This window comes from Lepisosteus platostomus, chromosome 11, assembly GCF_059453375.1.
Source record: "Lepisosteus platostomus isolate fLepPlt1 chromosome 11, fLepPlt1.hap1, whole genome shotgun sequence".
Classification (NCBI taxonomy): domain Eukaryota; kingdom Metazoa; phylum Chordata; class Actinopteri; order Semionotiformes; family Lepisosteidae; genus Lepisosteus; species Lepisosteus platostomus.
In genome coordinates, this window is record NC_142621.1 from 48,035,620 (window position 1) to 48,051,845 (window position 16,226).

A 16,226-nucleotide genomic window follows, 5' to 3' on the forward strand; every position below is an offset into this window, starting at 1 on the left:
CGTGTGCCCTGCTCTGCAGGAGCCGCCGGGCACTGACGGCCACTCCGAGCGAATCCCGGGCGGTCCGGTCCGGACAGCGCCGGACCACGCGCTCACCTCCGCGATGGTGATGGCGAGGATCAGCCAGGGCGGCGGGCAGCAGGTGTAGTTGTCGTAGTACCACTTGCGGTCGAGCTCGCGGGGCAGCGTCTCGTGGGCGATGTGGCGGACGAGGCGCTGCGAGGCGCTGAGCCCCGGCTCCTCCAGCAGGGGGCGCCCCTGCAGCTGGCGGCTGCCCTGCAGGATGGCGCGGCGGAAGCTGTTGGACCTCTTGTTGCTCATCTGGGGGGCGACAGGGGGAAGAGTACGGGACAGGTCACGGGGCACGAGGACGCCAGGCCCATCCAGGAGAAAATCATTCAGGCGTGCGGCTACTGGGGGACCCATCCATGAAATCGGCAGCAGCGGACAAAGAGGGAAATGTTTTTTAAGACCTTCTGCCTGTTTGGAGGTTAATGGATCTGAGGGCTGGAGCCCTCAGGCTGCCTCCGCAGCTCCTGATTTTCCTGCACTGGTGTGGAAGGAGAGGAGAGGAGATGGCCGAGAGGTTATGGTCTGTCGTACGGGCAGGGGGAGGGAGGGAGCGTGTTCCCGCGGGCCGGCGGTCATTGTGCGCCCCGGCTGCAGCCTCCCTCTGACCCGCAGACATCTGCTCGGCGACCAGCACCAAGGAATCCCTGCGCCAGCGGGAGGAATCTGCAGAGTGTCTTGCTGGTCGCTTAGCAACCACAGACCTCACAGGACATTCCTAGAATCCCGACCGTCCTCCATAACAACAAATCTAGGTTGTATTTTATTATTCTTACATTAAACAATGCTGCGAGGGAAAGTTTATTTCAATGAGCTAAAACTCAAATACTACAATCTCCATGAAGGGTCCACAAAGAATACTGAAGGAACACAAATTGATACAGCTCAGGCAGGGTTCCTGACCCTTTTTAAAAACCCTTTTGAAAAGATGATCGTCAGTTTTTTAATCATTGTTAATCACAGAGCCACAGCTCCTCTCATTGCACATTCGTCTCTGCTCTGTTGAGCACTCGAGGTGTCTCACTCGACAGCTGGTGACAATAAATGCACGAGCACATGGTGTCTCAGCTGGCAGGGTGCAGGACTGGACTGGACAGCTCACACAGGCTCTGGGATCGGGGAGCAGGGATCTGGGCTGCTCTAAACTGTACTCGAGTGACTGATGAGGCCGAAGACTCAGTGGTTGTGAGGCTCAGTGAAAAGCAGACATCCTGTTTCATCACTTATAGCCTTGATACGTCTTAAACTGGGTAACAGAACTGGACAAAGGAACACTTAAAGGGATGCCCCTTTCCTGTATTGGTTGTGACCACAGTAGGAAGCTGCCTGTCAGGAAATCCAGTAAAATGACAGACAGGGCAGGAATCTTTTCAGGGGTTTGGGGTTCTGGGGGAGACAGACTGTCCCCAGTTTTTCTTTCGCCCGTTAGTTCAGGAAAGACTTTCTGATCATTCTGGCTACAGTTTTGTTTCCATTTGCTTCAGCTCTGCCATTTCAGTAATTACAGAGCCTAGTCATTAGCCGTTCTAATTAAACTCGGCAACGTTATTACTTTTTAATTTTTCATTAAAAATCATTTACAGCCCCTAATTTGTCATGAACACACGAAGCAGCAGCTTTGCAAGATCTGTGCCGTTTGTCTCTCCTCAGTCTTTCTCCCCCGAGTCCATCTTTCTTCCTGATCTCCGAGGCGGAGAGCTGAGGAGAGGGGTTCGGGAATCTGCAGCGGGGTGTCTGTCACCAGCTCTCGGCAAGCGCGACAGAAGTCAGCGTCACGTGCATTCGTCTCGAGATACTCTACAAATATCTATTTGAGCAATCAAATTGAACATGTTCTTAGAACGAGAAAGCTTCATTAACCAGTTACGTTATCAACGAAGGTTCAGTGATCAGTTGAGCTCCTGTATGTGAACGGTGAACAGCTGTTCCCAAGCATGCACACACTGGCCAAAGGTACTCCATCCATCCCTCCTATTTCTAACCACTCCTTCCTATTCAGGGCCAGAGGGGGGCCGGAGCCTGTCCCAGCCAGCAATGGGCGGGTGGCAGGGCACACCCTGGCCGGGACGCCAGTCCATCGGAGGGCAGACAGAAACAGACACACACAGTCACACCAGGGCCCAGAACCCAATGAACCCACCAGCATGTCTGTGGACTGTAGGAGGAAACAGAGCGCCATGCGAACACGGGGGGAACATACAAACTCCACACAGACAGCAGCCCCGGTCTGGAATTGAACCCAGGGCTCCAGAGCTCAGAGGCAGCAATGCTCACCACTGCGCCACCATGCCACCCGGCCAAACGCACTCGTCTCAGATAAAAGTACAGAAGGGGCGATTTTAGTTTGGCAGTGTAGTCTCTCCTCAGCTTCCGGTGAATTTCCTTCACGAAGTTTTGCCCTTTTGCTTTTTAAATAATTTTTGGGACATTTGCGTTACCCTTGAAGAAGCAATAGAGCCGGCAGTCCGACCTTTAGTTCCCAGCCTTTCTGAACAGCTGACCAGGAGGGCAAGCGCACCCCCGGGTATTTCCCGCAGCAGTAGTGACTGGCTACCAGAGTGACAGCTTCACGGAACTGCAGCACGGTGGAGGGAGAGACCGAGGGAGCGCGTAAACTCCCAGAGCCCCCCTCCCGCTGTGGGGGTGCGTCCGACAGCCACAGGCCTCCTGGCCGGGACAATAGCGGCCCAGTCCCAGCACATGCTTCTCATTCTTCAATCCCACTCCCAGCCGCAGCCTGTGACCCGGCTCGTCCTGTCCAGGAACGGAGCTGGGGCTCGCCGGGCTGAGGCGTCCGCCCCCCACACAGCGGCAGCGTGTTCGCGCTGCGCCTCAGTCTGAGGCAGTGCCGGGATTCCGAACGCCCTCCCCTCCTGCAAGCACGGCTCCCCCGGAGCGCTGGGATACAGCAGTCGCCCCGGGTCCCTCACGGGACGCCAGGACAACCAGTAGGAATGTTTGCCACAGGGGTTTAAGCTTTCACCACGGTTTCCCTCAGCACTGCACTCTAACTGCTTTCATTTTTCTCTCCTGCGGTTTCACATCATTTTTTTCAAAACTCTAGACACCGACAGCATTGTGAAACACTGCAGTAAATACTTTCGAGACCTACAGCTCCCCGGTCAACACACACACACACACACACACACACACACACACACACACACACACACACACACACACACACACACACACACTTTATGAGCCTTTACTGCGCTGCATCATCGAAGCATCAAAGCAAGTGAGTAAAGAGCAAGAGTGACAGTACTGCACATTTCCAGCCCAGTCCAGCCCAGTTCAGCCAAGCCCAGTCCAACGCAGTACACCCCGGCCCAGCCCAGTGCAGCCCATCTCAGCCCAGTCCAGTCCATCCCGACCCAGTCTGGTGCAATCCAGGCCAGCCCAGCCCAGTCCAGCCCAGTCCAACGCAGTACACCCCGCCCAGCCTAGTGCAGCCCATCTCGGTCCAGTCCAGTCTAATCCATCCCGACCCAGTCTGGTGCAATCCAGGCCAGCCCGGTCCAGTCCAGTCCAGTTCGGCCCAGCCCAGCCCAGCCCGGCCTGCCTCTCCAGAGCCTCACCAGGTTGACGAAGTCCTGGTAGCAGACCCGCCCGTCCGCGTTGCTGTCCGCCAGCGCCAGCAGCACCTCCAGCTTGTGCGGGTCGAGCTCCGAGCCGTGGGCCGCCAGCAGGCTGCGGAACCGCTCCGTGGTGATGTAGCCCGAGTTCTCCGGGTCGAACTGCAGGGGCGGGAGAGACGCGGGCTGTGACGGGGGGGCTAGCCGGGGTTCGCCCCCACACGCGCAATCGGGGAAGAAGACCACGCCGCCGGCTGAGCCGCTCCAGGCTTTGTGACCTGCAGGGTCCCACACCTGGGTGGTTCAAGCCTGCTAGTATATGTGGAGTGCACCAGCACAGGCAGACACGTGGAACTGACACTGTATCAAGAGGTCTAATCTAACTGCATTATACATACTTTTCCAACAGTCCAGAGTTAGTAGAAGCTAAAGTCGATGTTTTTTTATCTGGATTTATGAGCTGCACTGTACCTGAAAACACAGGCTTTTCACCCAGGGAGCCTAAGAGAAGGGCCAGAACAGGTGCTGATTGGTCATCAAGGTACAAACCTGGTTCCCTGCCTTTCTCTCCCAAAGATCTGGTTTGCCCCCTGTTTACTGTAATGCTGTCTGCACTTTCACACAATGCATTTATTTTCACAAACTTTTAAGCTTATACAAGTATTTTTGTTTCTAAGTGTTTTTTCTCCTGAATGCTTATGTAGGATCTTAAAAGAATTGATTTACTGGAACAACCAAACTATCACTTGACCATTTAAGAGGATGAATCCATGACAGTCTAGAAGAGTCATCACTGACATGTATAATATTTAAAAACAATTGAGCACGGTTAATACATTCAGATACTGGGAGCCAATTTATAGTACATCTTCCCAGCAATGCTTGATTATCTTAGATCAGAGATGAATTCTGCTTCTTCATTATCTAATTGAATGGATTATTTGCAGACAAAGTAGGATCACCTGCTCCTTTCAGTGTTAATAGGTTTCTGAAACATGCAGAACTCCATACCTTAGAGGACTGTAATTGCCCATTTTTGCTTTAAGTGAAAGAACCCTGGTTTCAGGTGATAAATGGGTGACACACCAGAATCTGGACGCGTGACTTGAGCTGCAGCGCTGTGCTCAGCCAGTGAGATCTTGAGCTGTTCTGAATCAGGGTGGCGATCCTCTTGGCACATAACAGCAGGCACCGCCAACACCAAGCGACACTGGAGTTTTCACAAAGACCCTGTGCAGGCTTTTTCGAAAACAATCTGTGCAACAACTTGGTTTCTACCAAGATACTTTTCCAGCTAAGACAACAAATCCTAAGAAAACTGGGGTTTCTTGTCGACAGGATTTGCTTTTTGTAGGCTAATAGGTTTAGTATAAGGTTAGAGCATTAGTGCAGTCTGACAGGACAAATGCGAACTGCTAAGGGTATTGGCAGAAATTAAAAGCTTCCAAAGCTTATGCTATGTTACGTTACAGGTGAATTTAATCAATGCAAAACTGAAAAATGCCATCTGATAGCAGACCTATAGGCCTTTCCTGAATAACAGGGACTGGAATTATCACACTTTGATTTTATCAAAAAGTTTCAACACGAAGGGAGAAACAGGAAGCACTTCTTTTCTAGACTAATCTGTTTCGTGAAGAACTTCACGGAGAAGGCTGAAAGGTCACATTTTACGGTTTAGCGGTTTAAAAGGTTAAAAACAAAACAATGCTGAGGGAAAAAAGGCAATGTCGACTTTGAAAGACGGGATCACAAGCGGTGCTTACTGGGGCACTGGCACCCCTGCTGGGACGTGCGTCTCTGCCTGAATCCCGGCCGGACAGGGACGGAGCTCCACTCTGGTGGGCACGGCGAAGGCGCTCCCCAGCTCTTCCCACCCGAACACGAGCAGCAGCCAGTCCTCTCGGGCCCTAGCATCGCCCGGACCCCCCCGCACACACCACACGACACCCCCAGCTCCTCACCGTCTGGCAGGGCGGTGGCTCTGGGGCTCAGGACCTGCACCTGTGGCTGGAAGGTTGCCGGTTCGTAGAGGAATCCAACAAATTCCTTATACAAGAAATTGTATATGGCCAATAAATCTTATCTTCTGTTGTGCCATCCTGGGACGATCCTGGCCCGCACTGCTGCCCGTTCCCAGTCTCGCACTCTGTCTCTCCTCGGCCTGTTTTGTGCCGGGACGTCCCACTGTAAACCTCCCTACAGGTCTTCCCTTGCAGACCAGACAGTCTGCGTGGACCACTGCACTGTGTCCTCAGAAAGGAGGACAGAGCACGTATCGTCGCTGTCCTTGGCAGGCAAGAAAATATCTTGCAGCCTCACAGCCAGAAAACACATTACCTCCACATGCTGCCTTCAGAAGCAGCAGTAAACACCAGACCGCCGCCTGCTGAGCCCTTGTTACAGCCCAAATCAGAACGCTGAATCTGCTGAATATTTCCATCTTAAATGTTTAGCCTTTAGCTGCCAAAAGTTATTTTCCTACCTCTGTAATACTGAGATCTGAAGTAGTCCTGCATCAATCAGCCAAACATCCCCCTTATTGCGGAGGAGTATCAGGAATTAGCGAGAGTAATGGATGAAATCCAGAAGACCTCTGAACCCCAGCCTGCAGCTCTTCATCCCTGCCGTGTGGAGGGGTGTATTTCTCGGCACTCGGACCACGGACTCGGAGTCGCACAGTGGCCCGGCAAGGTAAGCGCGGAGTACAGATCACACACAGAGAGTGACCTCCGCGATCCACTGACCTTTTCCTGGAGAATGTCAACGAGTTTCTCCCTGGAGAGCCTGCGATCCGCGGCGCTCTTCATGCTCAGTGCGTGCTGAGCACTGGTGGCAGGCCGTTTGCCTCAGTTCTCATCACAGAAAGAGGCTGCAGCAAAGCGCAACAGAGCAGCCTTGACCTCCTGCTGTAATACTGGCACAAACACCCCCCCTCCTCCCCCCCGCTCGACCCAGATCCCCCGTCCAGCCCTCCCCAGCCAGCTTAATTGCTAAATTCCCCCCCCCCTTTCCCCAAAGTGGGCCTTCATACTCCGATGAACATTTTACAGTCAACAGGCTAACTGCCTGGGATGAGGAGAGGGAGAACTGTGAACAATAAGCTACTAACAGCAATTTCATGCACGGTTTCCTCAATCCCTTCCCTCCGATTATCCCCCGCCCCACGGGTCTCTCGCCCGGCACCGACAGAACCTGCCCAGGAGGGGAGCTCGTGTAAGACCCGACACAACAGCATCGCGGGAGAAGCCGGATGTGAGTTTCATCAAGAAACTGAAAGACTGCTCTGTGCACAACAGAAGGGGAGAAGGTTGTTGTTCAGAGGTGTCCTGCCACAGAAATAACTGAGAAAATAATTCGGCCTGGTCGCTAATTTCCATTATGCAAATTCCACACCGCAGTGACGTATTTTCCACGGTCTGGCTGAGCAGGCTCATTGTGTGCATGGAGGGGGGCGTTGAGGCTTTTACTCTAAAACGCAGGAATCCCATCCTGGGGAACCGCAGCCATCCAGTGCTGCACACTATTCACACACAGGTGAAGCCTGGAGTAGCACCTGCTCACCCTGACGATATCCGCTCCATACCACACTCAACACCAAGGACCCTTTAAGGAGTCTCGGTATAATTACACAAGGGTTTCCATGTTTTTTTTAAAAATAGAGCATATATTAAAAAGTGCACGATGCATCACACCAAACCCCACAAGTACTGCAAAAAACTTTTCATCAAAGGTATCACAGTCCTGTTTTCTCACGACAAGTTTGAGAAAGCAGCTGGACAGGAAAAACCTTGGCTATATTTGCACTCACACACACTCTCAGTCACTCTCGCAGTCACCTTGTGTTTAGATAGCACAGCACACGCCGGCAATGTGCCACAAGGCTCTTGAAACCCATGTACGCACGAACGCTGCCTTTTGTAAACGTCTAAGCCAGGGTCAGTTTGAGAGAGAACGGAAGTGATTCACTCAAAATCCTGGCACTGGACAACTAGACCTGGATTGGGACTGGCAGTGTGACCCCACACACACACCTGTGAGCGAAGTAGTAATGGGCATAATATCACCCCTGAACCATGAGTAATGGGGTGCAGACTAACCCCAAACTTCTACAGAACTCGGACAGCTCCCCCTCCATCACTGCCAGCTGTGTATAGCTATGATTACCCTTTAATCTATGTTTCTGAAAATAGATTAAACTAGACATCCTCCGAGGAACGGAGGCAGGATATTTTTTTGACATGTGAAGGGTAAAAAGTGACATTCTGGCAGAAGAAAAAGTTTCAACAAGACCCCAGCCTGTGCTGAAATAACCGAAAACCGAAAAAAGAAACCTGAAAATCTGAAGGAGCAGACTTCTCCGCAGAGGCAGGTCGGCTGTTGAGCACTGCGTAATTGTGAGTAAACAGAGCCACCTCCTTTCAAAATAAAAAAGGAAATTAAACATGTTGATACGTCTTGTTTACGGAGCTTAGTCAAGCCGCTGTGCTTCGCCACGAGCCGCGCTGAGCCTCAGTCCGGGAGCAGTCCCTCTCCAGGCATCCCTCCCCCGACACCAGATGCTCCCCCTCCTCCTCCCCCGCCCGCGTTCTGCTTCCCTGGAGCCGTTTGATGCCGCAGAAGAGGTACAAATTGATATTAACGAGCTGCTGTGCCAGCGGACCTCGCCAGCGCTCCGTGACCTCGGGACAGGGGTTTCCGTAACTGGGGCCCTCTGATCGGCCACGCCGCCTGGTCGCCAAGACAAAGGCCTGATGAGAATGCCAGTGATCCCCTCTCTCGGGCCCTTTGTGCCCATTCTGAATCAGACATATTCATATGGAAAATGACATTTGTGGGGAGATTAGCGAACAGCCATTGACTCACCCCTACTGGGAAACTAACCGTGCATATTTTGTCTTGTGGGGTCTCCTGCTACCCTACATTCCCATCCGCAAGACTGGAAAACAGCCCCCCCCTTCCCCTGCTGCCCCCCCCCCCACAGATCTCACTGACACAAACAGGATTTACAGAAAGACCCCACCGCCACCTCCATCACTGCGATTCCCTCCGCCTGCCTGCCTCCCTCCTGCCAGAGCAAGAATAGTGCTTCAATCAGCACGCGGCCAGGGACCGGCCATCGGCAGACAGGCTCTGCGTCCTGAACCGGTTTTAGCGTTGGGAGAGAAAGAGAATCCACTGACAGCTCCTGCATGTGCTGACTCGAAGATAAACCCAATCCCGCTCTGGAACTCAAACTGAGGGAGAAAGCATTTTTTTTTAAACAAAAAGCTCACGGGGCGATATTTCATTTCCACAAGCACCTTGAGCCTGGGGACACAAAGGCTGTGTGTAAGCAGGCAAGCCTCTCCAACAGCACCGTTACTTCACAGTTACTTCACACACAATTCCCTTTCTATCCATTCCACAACAGGACTAACAGCTTCTGAAGGCTTGTTCCGCAACCACAGACTTCCCTACCTCCTTCATTACATGAACACGGGATACGTGCTGCGTGTACTGCAGCCCTGGTACCTATTGCTCAGTTCAGTTGTTCTTAGTTCAGGACGGTGTCCCAAGACACCGCAATAATCAGTGCATCTAATTACAAACTACAGGAAGGGTAGACTCTCCATATTTCCTTCAGTTAGTCACAGATCAGTCTGCGGGTCTGCTCTTCTTTCTTCCTCTGTTCCTGCACTGTGGCACTTTCCAAATTTTCTTTTTTAACAAAGGGCATGTTTTGGAATACTGATGCACACAGTATTTGTCTCTTTCACTCATCAGATTCAAGCTACAGCAGGATCTCGAAGGGCTACAAGAGAGAATAAATGATAGTGTGGCTGTAGGGTTTGTGCGATGGTGGATGAAGGATATTTTTTGTACAGTTTATCTCTGACCAGTCACATCGACACCTGCTGCGTTCTCAACTCTCTCTCTTCCTGATCTCTCCCTTTTTCCCTAGTCACGTTATCCTGTAAACAGTCAGAAAACACAGAAAGGTATATTAAAGGAAACCTATCTACAAACTGAAATAGAGAATTCTGTATAACTCAAAAATATTTTAAACTGTGTAACTGAATAAGACAACAATAACGCGGGACATAAGCTTACAACAGTAAGAATTCATGTTTCATTTAGAGGGTTTGAACGGAGTCAGCTACCTACACACACAAGACCCCCGTCTGGAACCAGATCTCAGTTCGGTTTGCTCTGCAGCTCAGTCGAATGACCTCTCAGACAACTTTAGGTTTAAAATTTTCAAGCCACTCTACACCTGCACGCTGGCACTGGCCGAAGCTCGGATTTGTGTTGCCTCATAGAAAAAAGAATAATGTGCAGATAAAAAGTCTGATACGAGGCCTCACTCTGCAAGTCTACTTTCCCACAGGAACAGCTTGGTTGCAGGGATGGGATTATGTGCTGAGGCTGGCACAGCTGTGCCCGCGGGCTGGCGAGGACGGCCCATTATCGGCCAGCCCCCTGCTGGGTGTCCCAGGATATCCTCTGGCCCTGGTCGCCTTGTTCCCACTGGCCTGCAGGCAGCCTGACCGTCCTGCTCAGCCCTGCTCTTCTGCTTTCTCATGCAAATCGCGCCCTCCTCAGCAGGACCGCCGCTGCCAAGCCCACTGCGGCGCCTTGTGTCTTTTGTCTGATTGTCTTTTGTTTTTTTAAGGCCGCTTTAGAACCGGACAAAGAGAACGCCAGCTCTGGAGCGACAACAAGAGAGATCTTTCAGATATTTGAGAGAGAGCCGCAAGTGTGCTCTTAATTCTCATATTTCTTCTAAGCACTAAGTACTAAGCAATTCAGGTCAACAGTTCACGAGGTGCGAAAGAGCCCACTACGTGCTGCTGCGGTGGGGCAGAGCTGTCTTTCCCCGAGTCCCCACAGCCCCTCTTGGTGACTCTCCACAGAGAGACACTCCACATTCACTTGAATGATCGTCGCGCCAGCTCATCCCAGAACGCTGGTGGAAGGCGAGGATGCGCCTCTTACGCTGCCTGTATTCCTGCTGGTTGGTAAGGTCCTTCAGCCCTCCCACACTGCACTGCCCCTGGGCTGAGCTCTCTGCACACCGGCAGCGGGACGTGTCATAGCCTCACACTCACCAAAAGAGCCATCAGAGACAGAAGCTGCTGTGGAGCAGGAGAGCTGGAGGATTACAGACGCTGATGACAGGCGTGGATGAAGCTGGCTCATTGGTTCTGAGCCTGTTATGGAAGGAGACATCACCCTCTTGGAAACTGCATTACACTGGAGTCTCCCTGGTCTCCCACGGGACCTGGATCCCTGGGGCAGCGGAATTCGTGCTGACGGAGGAGCCAAGATCGAATTCCAGTGGGGGCAGTGTTGGGCACATCGCATTGGCACAAATCATCCCACACTGTGCTTCGTGTCTAAACAACCTCAACTGAAGAATAATGGAAAGGTAGTCTAAAACCCTTTCACGGACGTCAGAAACTGGACACGCTTTTGAGCGAACTGTAATTGGGCAAGCAAAGAGAATTCCCAAGGATCAACAGCAAAGACATGACAAAAACTTGCAGCTGTTAAAAAAAGTTAACTCATGTTCTAGTGCTTTAGTTAAAAAAGCATATTCAACCTGCAAGCGGTCCTGAACGAACCTCTCTGAGAATAACGACATCACTCTCCCCTCTTACCTACCCCAGCACAGCAGAAATACGGTTTCAGGGAGCTCACCTACAGAACCGAATCCTTACAGTCTGTCAGACAAGGGTTACAGATCTTCAGGGCGGGGATATTGCACAGAGAGAGAACGCTGACTCAGTTCATTCCACTGCTCCCTCCTCTAGATGACGTGCGTATCGCGCTGATGATCCTCAGAACACTGATGATCATGAAGAGGCATCATTTCTCACACACGCAGAGCTCAAAGGTCAGTTTTTTAAGACAACATGGTTAACATTTCACCGAGGGTGACTAACAGACTGTCTCAAGGTGTAAAAACACACTCGCATGTTATCCAATGACCAAAAGGCTGACATTTAGTACCCCTACAAAATTAAAAACAGACCAGTGACTTGCTGTGGTATGCCATGGTAATAAAGCACAGTGAAATCATGGTAACATCACAGACAGGCAGGGTAATGCAAACTACAAAAACACACTGATGAATGTGGCAAAACTAGGGGGAAGGAATTCAACTTTTTCATCTGCTTGAGTTGCTGGGCTGACAGCCACATCTAACGACGTGTGCAATTTCTCCTGATAGCTTCATCCCCCCCAAGCTGTTTTTGACTGAAATAAAATGCATAATTTTTTTTTCACTGCACATGCAAACAAATGCATCCTGTGGCCAGTGGGTTTCAATCCACGTGAGGCTCCTGTTTCAGATCTGGAGGACTCTGTTCCACTGGGACACATGCAAAACACAGTTCCCCCTGCATCACAGACTGATCACCAGGGACAGTGAGGACAGGCTCCCTGCAACACTACCAGAGGGCTACTGGAGGGGTGTAAAGGGAGAGTGTGTGAGCCCCACCCTCAGATCGCTGCTCAGACCCTTCGTACAGTGACATTCCTCCCAAATCTCGGAATCACAGGGCATTCCTACCCAGCCGAGCTCGTGTTTTTCATCTGACCTCTTCCCAGATCGCTTCCTTTAGCGAAGACACACCAGGCCTGATCAGCCTAGGGATTATCAAGAAGTGACCTGCAAAGCTGTAGCAGATTTAAGAGTAAAGCCCCCACCTGCCCACCTTTCACGGGGCTTAGTTTCAAAGCAAGTCAGGAACACTGTTTCTACAGGAGAAAACGAACGTCCGCAGAGATCAGGCACCTTCAAAATGCAGTCTAATCACCCAGCATGAATTAATTATAAGATGACCACCTTAGCATCTTGGTCAGTTAAGAATATTGCAGTCAAGTTAGCAAAACGAACCTACATAAAATATTCATGTCAAGGGATGTTTCTCCAAAATGTCTCTTTGCTTTACAATTCAGTTCAGTTCAGCTGGATTCATGGGGTTTGTATGACATGTATTATGGTTTCTAGAAGAATGTTCTGGCACTTCAGTAGGAATTGTGCTAACAAATTATCAAAATGAGCAAGTATATACTATTGTTTTGAGCTTCCGGACTGTTTAAACACAGATACAATTTACAATTTACAGTCTGCAAGACATCTCCACAGCCTCCCCTTGGTCCACGATGCCCCTGGGGAGTGACTCCAGCTCCATAACTCAGGAGATCAGGACGGAAAATCAAACCGCAGGGCGGCTGGGGGGTGTGCCGAGTTTCCTTTACTCTTTTCCCAAAGAATACATTCGAGACTTTCTTCTAAAAAAAAAAAAGAATCGTATGCAATTTAGTCTGCAACCCCAAACAGCACTCCTATCATTCTATCCACATCATGTCGTTTTTTGAAAGAAAGGGCTCTCTAAATGTGGGCAGACGTTGCCTGGAAAAGAAAAGGCATGTCCATGAGCTTCCCTGCGTCTGGTTTCCTGTTTTCACCCTGTTGTGAGAAAGCAGCTCAAGGTACCGTACAAGGTAAGCAGAGCGCTGCGCTCAGATTGCTCCAGTGAAACGCCCAGCTGTATAAATGTCAGGCGCTTTGGATGAGAGCATCAAGTCCATGAATAATAATGCCATCACTGTGTGGGTTTCCGAACTCCCTCACATTTCATGCCTTATAGGTCAGAGTAATTTAATCCGGAGTACACAGAGTCCTCTCAGTAGAGCTCCTGTACTTTTACATTGGAGAGGTACGCAGAGCTTGATTTCACATTGACATTTATTCCTGTGGCAGATGCTTTTATCCAAAGTGACATACTGTACAAACCCATCAGGTGCCTGGAACTGTACAGGTAAGAATAATAATACCACAAAATAAATGAAAGGCAGGCAGGCAGACAGATTGAACACACTTCTCCAACCATGAATGGACTCCTCTGGGCCATGCTTTGCCAGTCCCATGATAAAGAGAGATGGATTTTCAGCAAGATTGCAATCAAGACTCTGGTCTGAGACAGACCCACTGCTGAAGCACCTATACCAGACTGTCTCTGTTCAGCCTGCTTCGTCCCCGAGATGAGATGACAAGCCAAGGTCCTTTTGAAACCAACCGAACCTACAGCTGATCGTGTCACAGTTCATCGCCAGGGTCTGCCCACATTTCCGTGAATTAAAGGGTCTTTTTATTTCTTTGCATTTTCTGTATGAATTTGCCAATCTGCCCCCCTGCCTGAGTCTGCACCCTGCTGGCAGTGCTTGGAAAGAAATCACAGGGAGATTTCGGAAAGGCTGTGCCTTGTTTCTTCCAGGAGCCTTGAACAAGCAGCCATTGGAATGATGTTGCATCCAGATCATCTAGATCAGGGATTCCCAATCCTGGTGCTGGAGACTCCAGTCTCTGCTGGATTTTGGTCCAGCTGAGCTCCTGGTTATTCCACCAAACTCCAGGCTGAATGATTAATGTATTAATTAGAGCTTTTGGGATTCCTTTCAGCTCTGTAAATGTCCCCATGTTTCACTCCAATTCATGAGTAACTTAAATAAGTTCACCCTTTTCAGGAGCAGAAGACAATTAATAAAAGCTCTAATTTCTCAAATCATTGGTTCAATTACAGGATTAACAGAGGTTGAGCTGGACTGGAAACCAGTCACTCCGAGGTCACCAGGGCTGGAAAACCCTACTCCAGCTCCACATTCACTTTTCCCAATAAGCGTTCGTTAACCAGACGGGATCACCTGCAGGAGGACTGGATCACCGACAGGAGGACTGGATCACCTGCAGGAGGACTGGATCACCTGCAGGAGGACTGGATCACCTGCAGGAGGCCGATCGATCACCCTCTGCAGAGCCCAGAAGACATTGAGCAGTCCACTGGGTCCCCACTTTATTCACAAAAACAGGGTCCAGTTCAGCTCAGATTGGCCCCACTGGACAATTCTACTGTTTTTCCCGGCTGGATCTCCTTTGCTTTCAGGGGACACCTTTGCATTGGAAACCTCCCTTCACAGAACGAAAAACAAGGACATGCTTTTGAATTCATTGCTTAAACAACAGGGGTGTCGCAAGCCCACGTCCTGGGAAGTGTTAAAGACGCCAACAGCACCTGACAAGCCAGACTGCTGGGGTGCTCTGCCCGCCCCTCGGGACACGAAGGCTGGAGATCTGAAATGCCACATTACTCACAGGGCGTCGATTGGGCGAAGACAGGGAATTAATCAAAGGAGCTACTGTGCTGCCCTCTGGCTTTATGCAAATGGTAGTTGGTCGGGCAGCTGCCAGCAGCTTGGGGACTGGAGGTTAATTAATTGGCTCTCTAGATGAACACATGTGAACCAACAGATGCAAACTCTCACCAACACGGCCCGCAGGCAGGACGGGAGAGGAAGAGAGAGGCTGAGTGGGAGGTGGCCGCAGGGGGCGGCAGCGGGACAAAAACAAGTTTAGGAGGAGCAAGGGGAGCAACTGCCTTATATTCTGCCACTCTGTAATGCATTTAATCAAAAGGACAAGCTAGAAAATGGCTGGACAAGACCCTCAGGTTGTAGCTACTAGCAATCAAACAAGCTAGATGATCTAAACGGCCTCCTCTCGTTTGTAACCTCCTTAACTAAAGCCACCTGAGGGAAAGGCTTCTAATTGCACTATTAGGTCTGATGCTGCAGCCATGAGTTGTACTACTATTAGAATTAACCATCCAACCAGCTGCCCATTTAGTTCAATTCAGGGTGGCTGTGAGAGGGACCCAAGTCAGACAGACAGCGGCCACAGGACAGGATACCCCCTCACACCCTCACAGAGCACGCACACACACAGGGGTCGATTTGAAGATGTCAATTAATCTAGCTGGCGCGTCTTCAACAGTGGGAGGAAACTAGAGAAAACCTGTGGCGCCATGCAGGCTCCACACAGAAGCATGCTGATACAGCGCCAATCACCATGTCACAGCATTGGCCAAAAAATATCAACAATTATTTCACCTTAACAAGGCAGCGACTCTGACTTTTGTTGCTGAAATGCATCACAATAATGATCTCTAGAACACTTCAGGAACACTTGGCGTTCAAGTCAAGAGGTCATCCTGTTTGGTTCCGAATTCAGCCTCCCCTGCGCGACCTCTGCTCCATTCACTGCTATTCACTAATGATCTTAGCAAGCGGGGAAAAAAACCCACCGACTGGAGGGGATTGAAACATTTTAATCGCGAAGGGACTGGTTTTAAGGCCACCATCTGGCCTGCAGAAACAGGAATCGTCAGAGCAGACGAAGCCACCTCGATGGAGCAGACTGAGAGGGCATTGCCCCAGTAAAACTCAACGGAAAGGTGCCGTCCTCTTTTAACACCCAAAAGTCCAGTTGTCCAGTCTTCCTGCACAGGCAACCTCATAATGGACCTTAAAAATAATGCGGCCTTCATTGCAGAAGATCGGATCTCAGAGCAGGATGTTGCGGACTTCCCAGCCCAGGCAGGAGCTTCCAGATCCGTGTTCACTCCCAGGAGCCACTGGGCCGGACCGACTCCTCAGTGGGGCTCAGTTTAGCCCTCGACAGCTGGCGGCAGCCGACAGAGGCACAATGGAACAAGAACCCCAAGATCATTATGCACAGAGCAGTGCTTCCCA

At 50.7% G+C, this 16,226-nt stretch overlaps 1 protein-coding gene across 8 annotated transcripts in view; it reads right to left on the minus strand.

Annotated features, from left to right (window-relative positions):
- rhbdl3 (rhomboid, veinlet-like 3 (Drosophila)) overlaps positions 1–16,226 on the minus strand; it is a 34,639-nt gene that overhangs the window by 9,232 nt on the left and 9,181 nt on the right. For 5 of the 8 annotated variants that reach the window (XM_088600170.1, XM_088600171.1, XM_088600172.1 and 2 more), the window contains 2 exons: positions 3,651–3,809; positions 97–321 (listed from right to left, as the gene is read on the minus strand). In XM_088600170.1, coding sequence (XP_088456296.1) covers positions 97–321; positions 3,651–3,809 — 384 coding nt within the window. Of the gene's footprint in view, positions 1–96; positions 322–3,650; positions 3,810–6,394; positions 6,564–16,226 lie in introns of those variants that run through there. The other 3 variants (XM_088600178.1, XM_088600177.1, XM_088600176.1) reach the window with 2 other exon arrangements.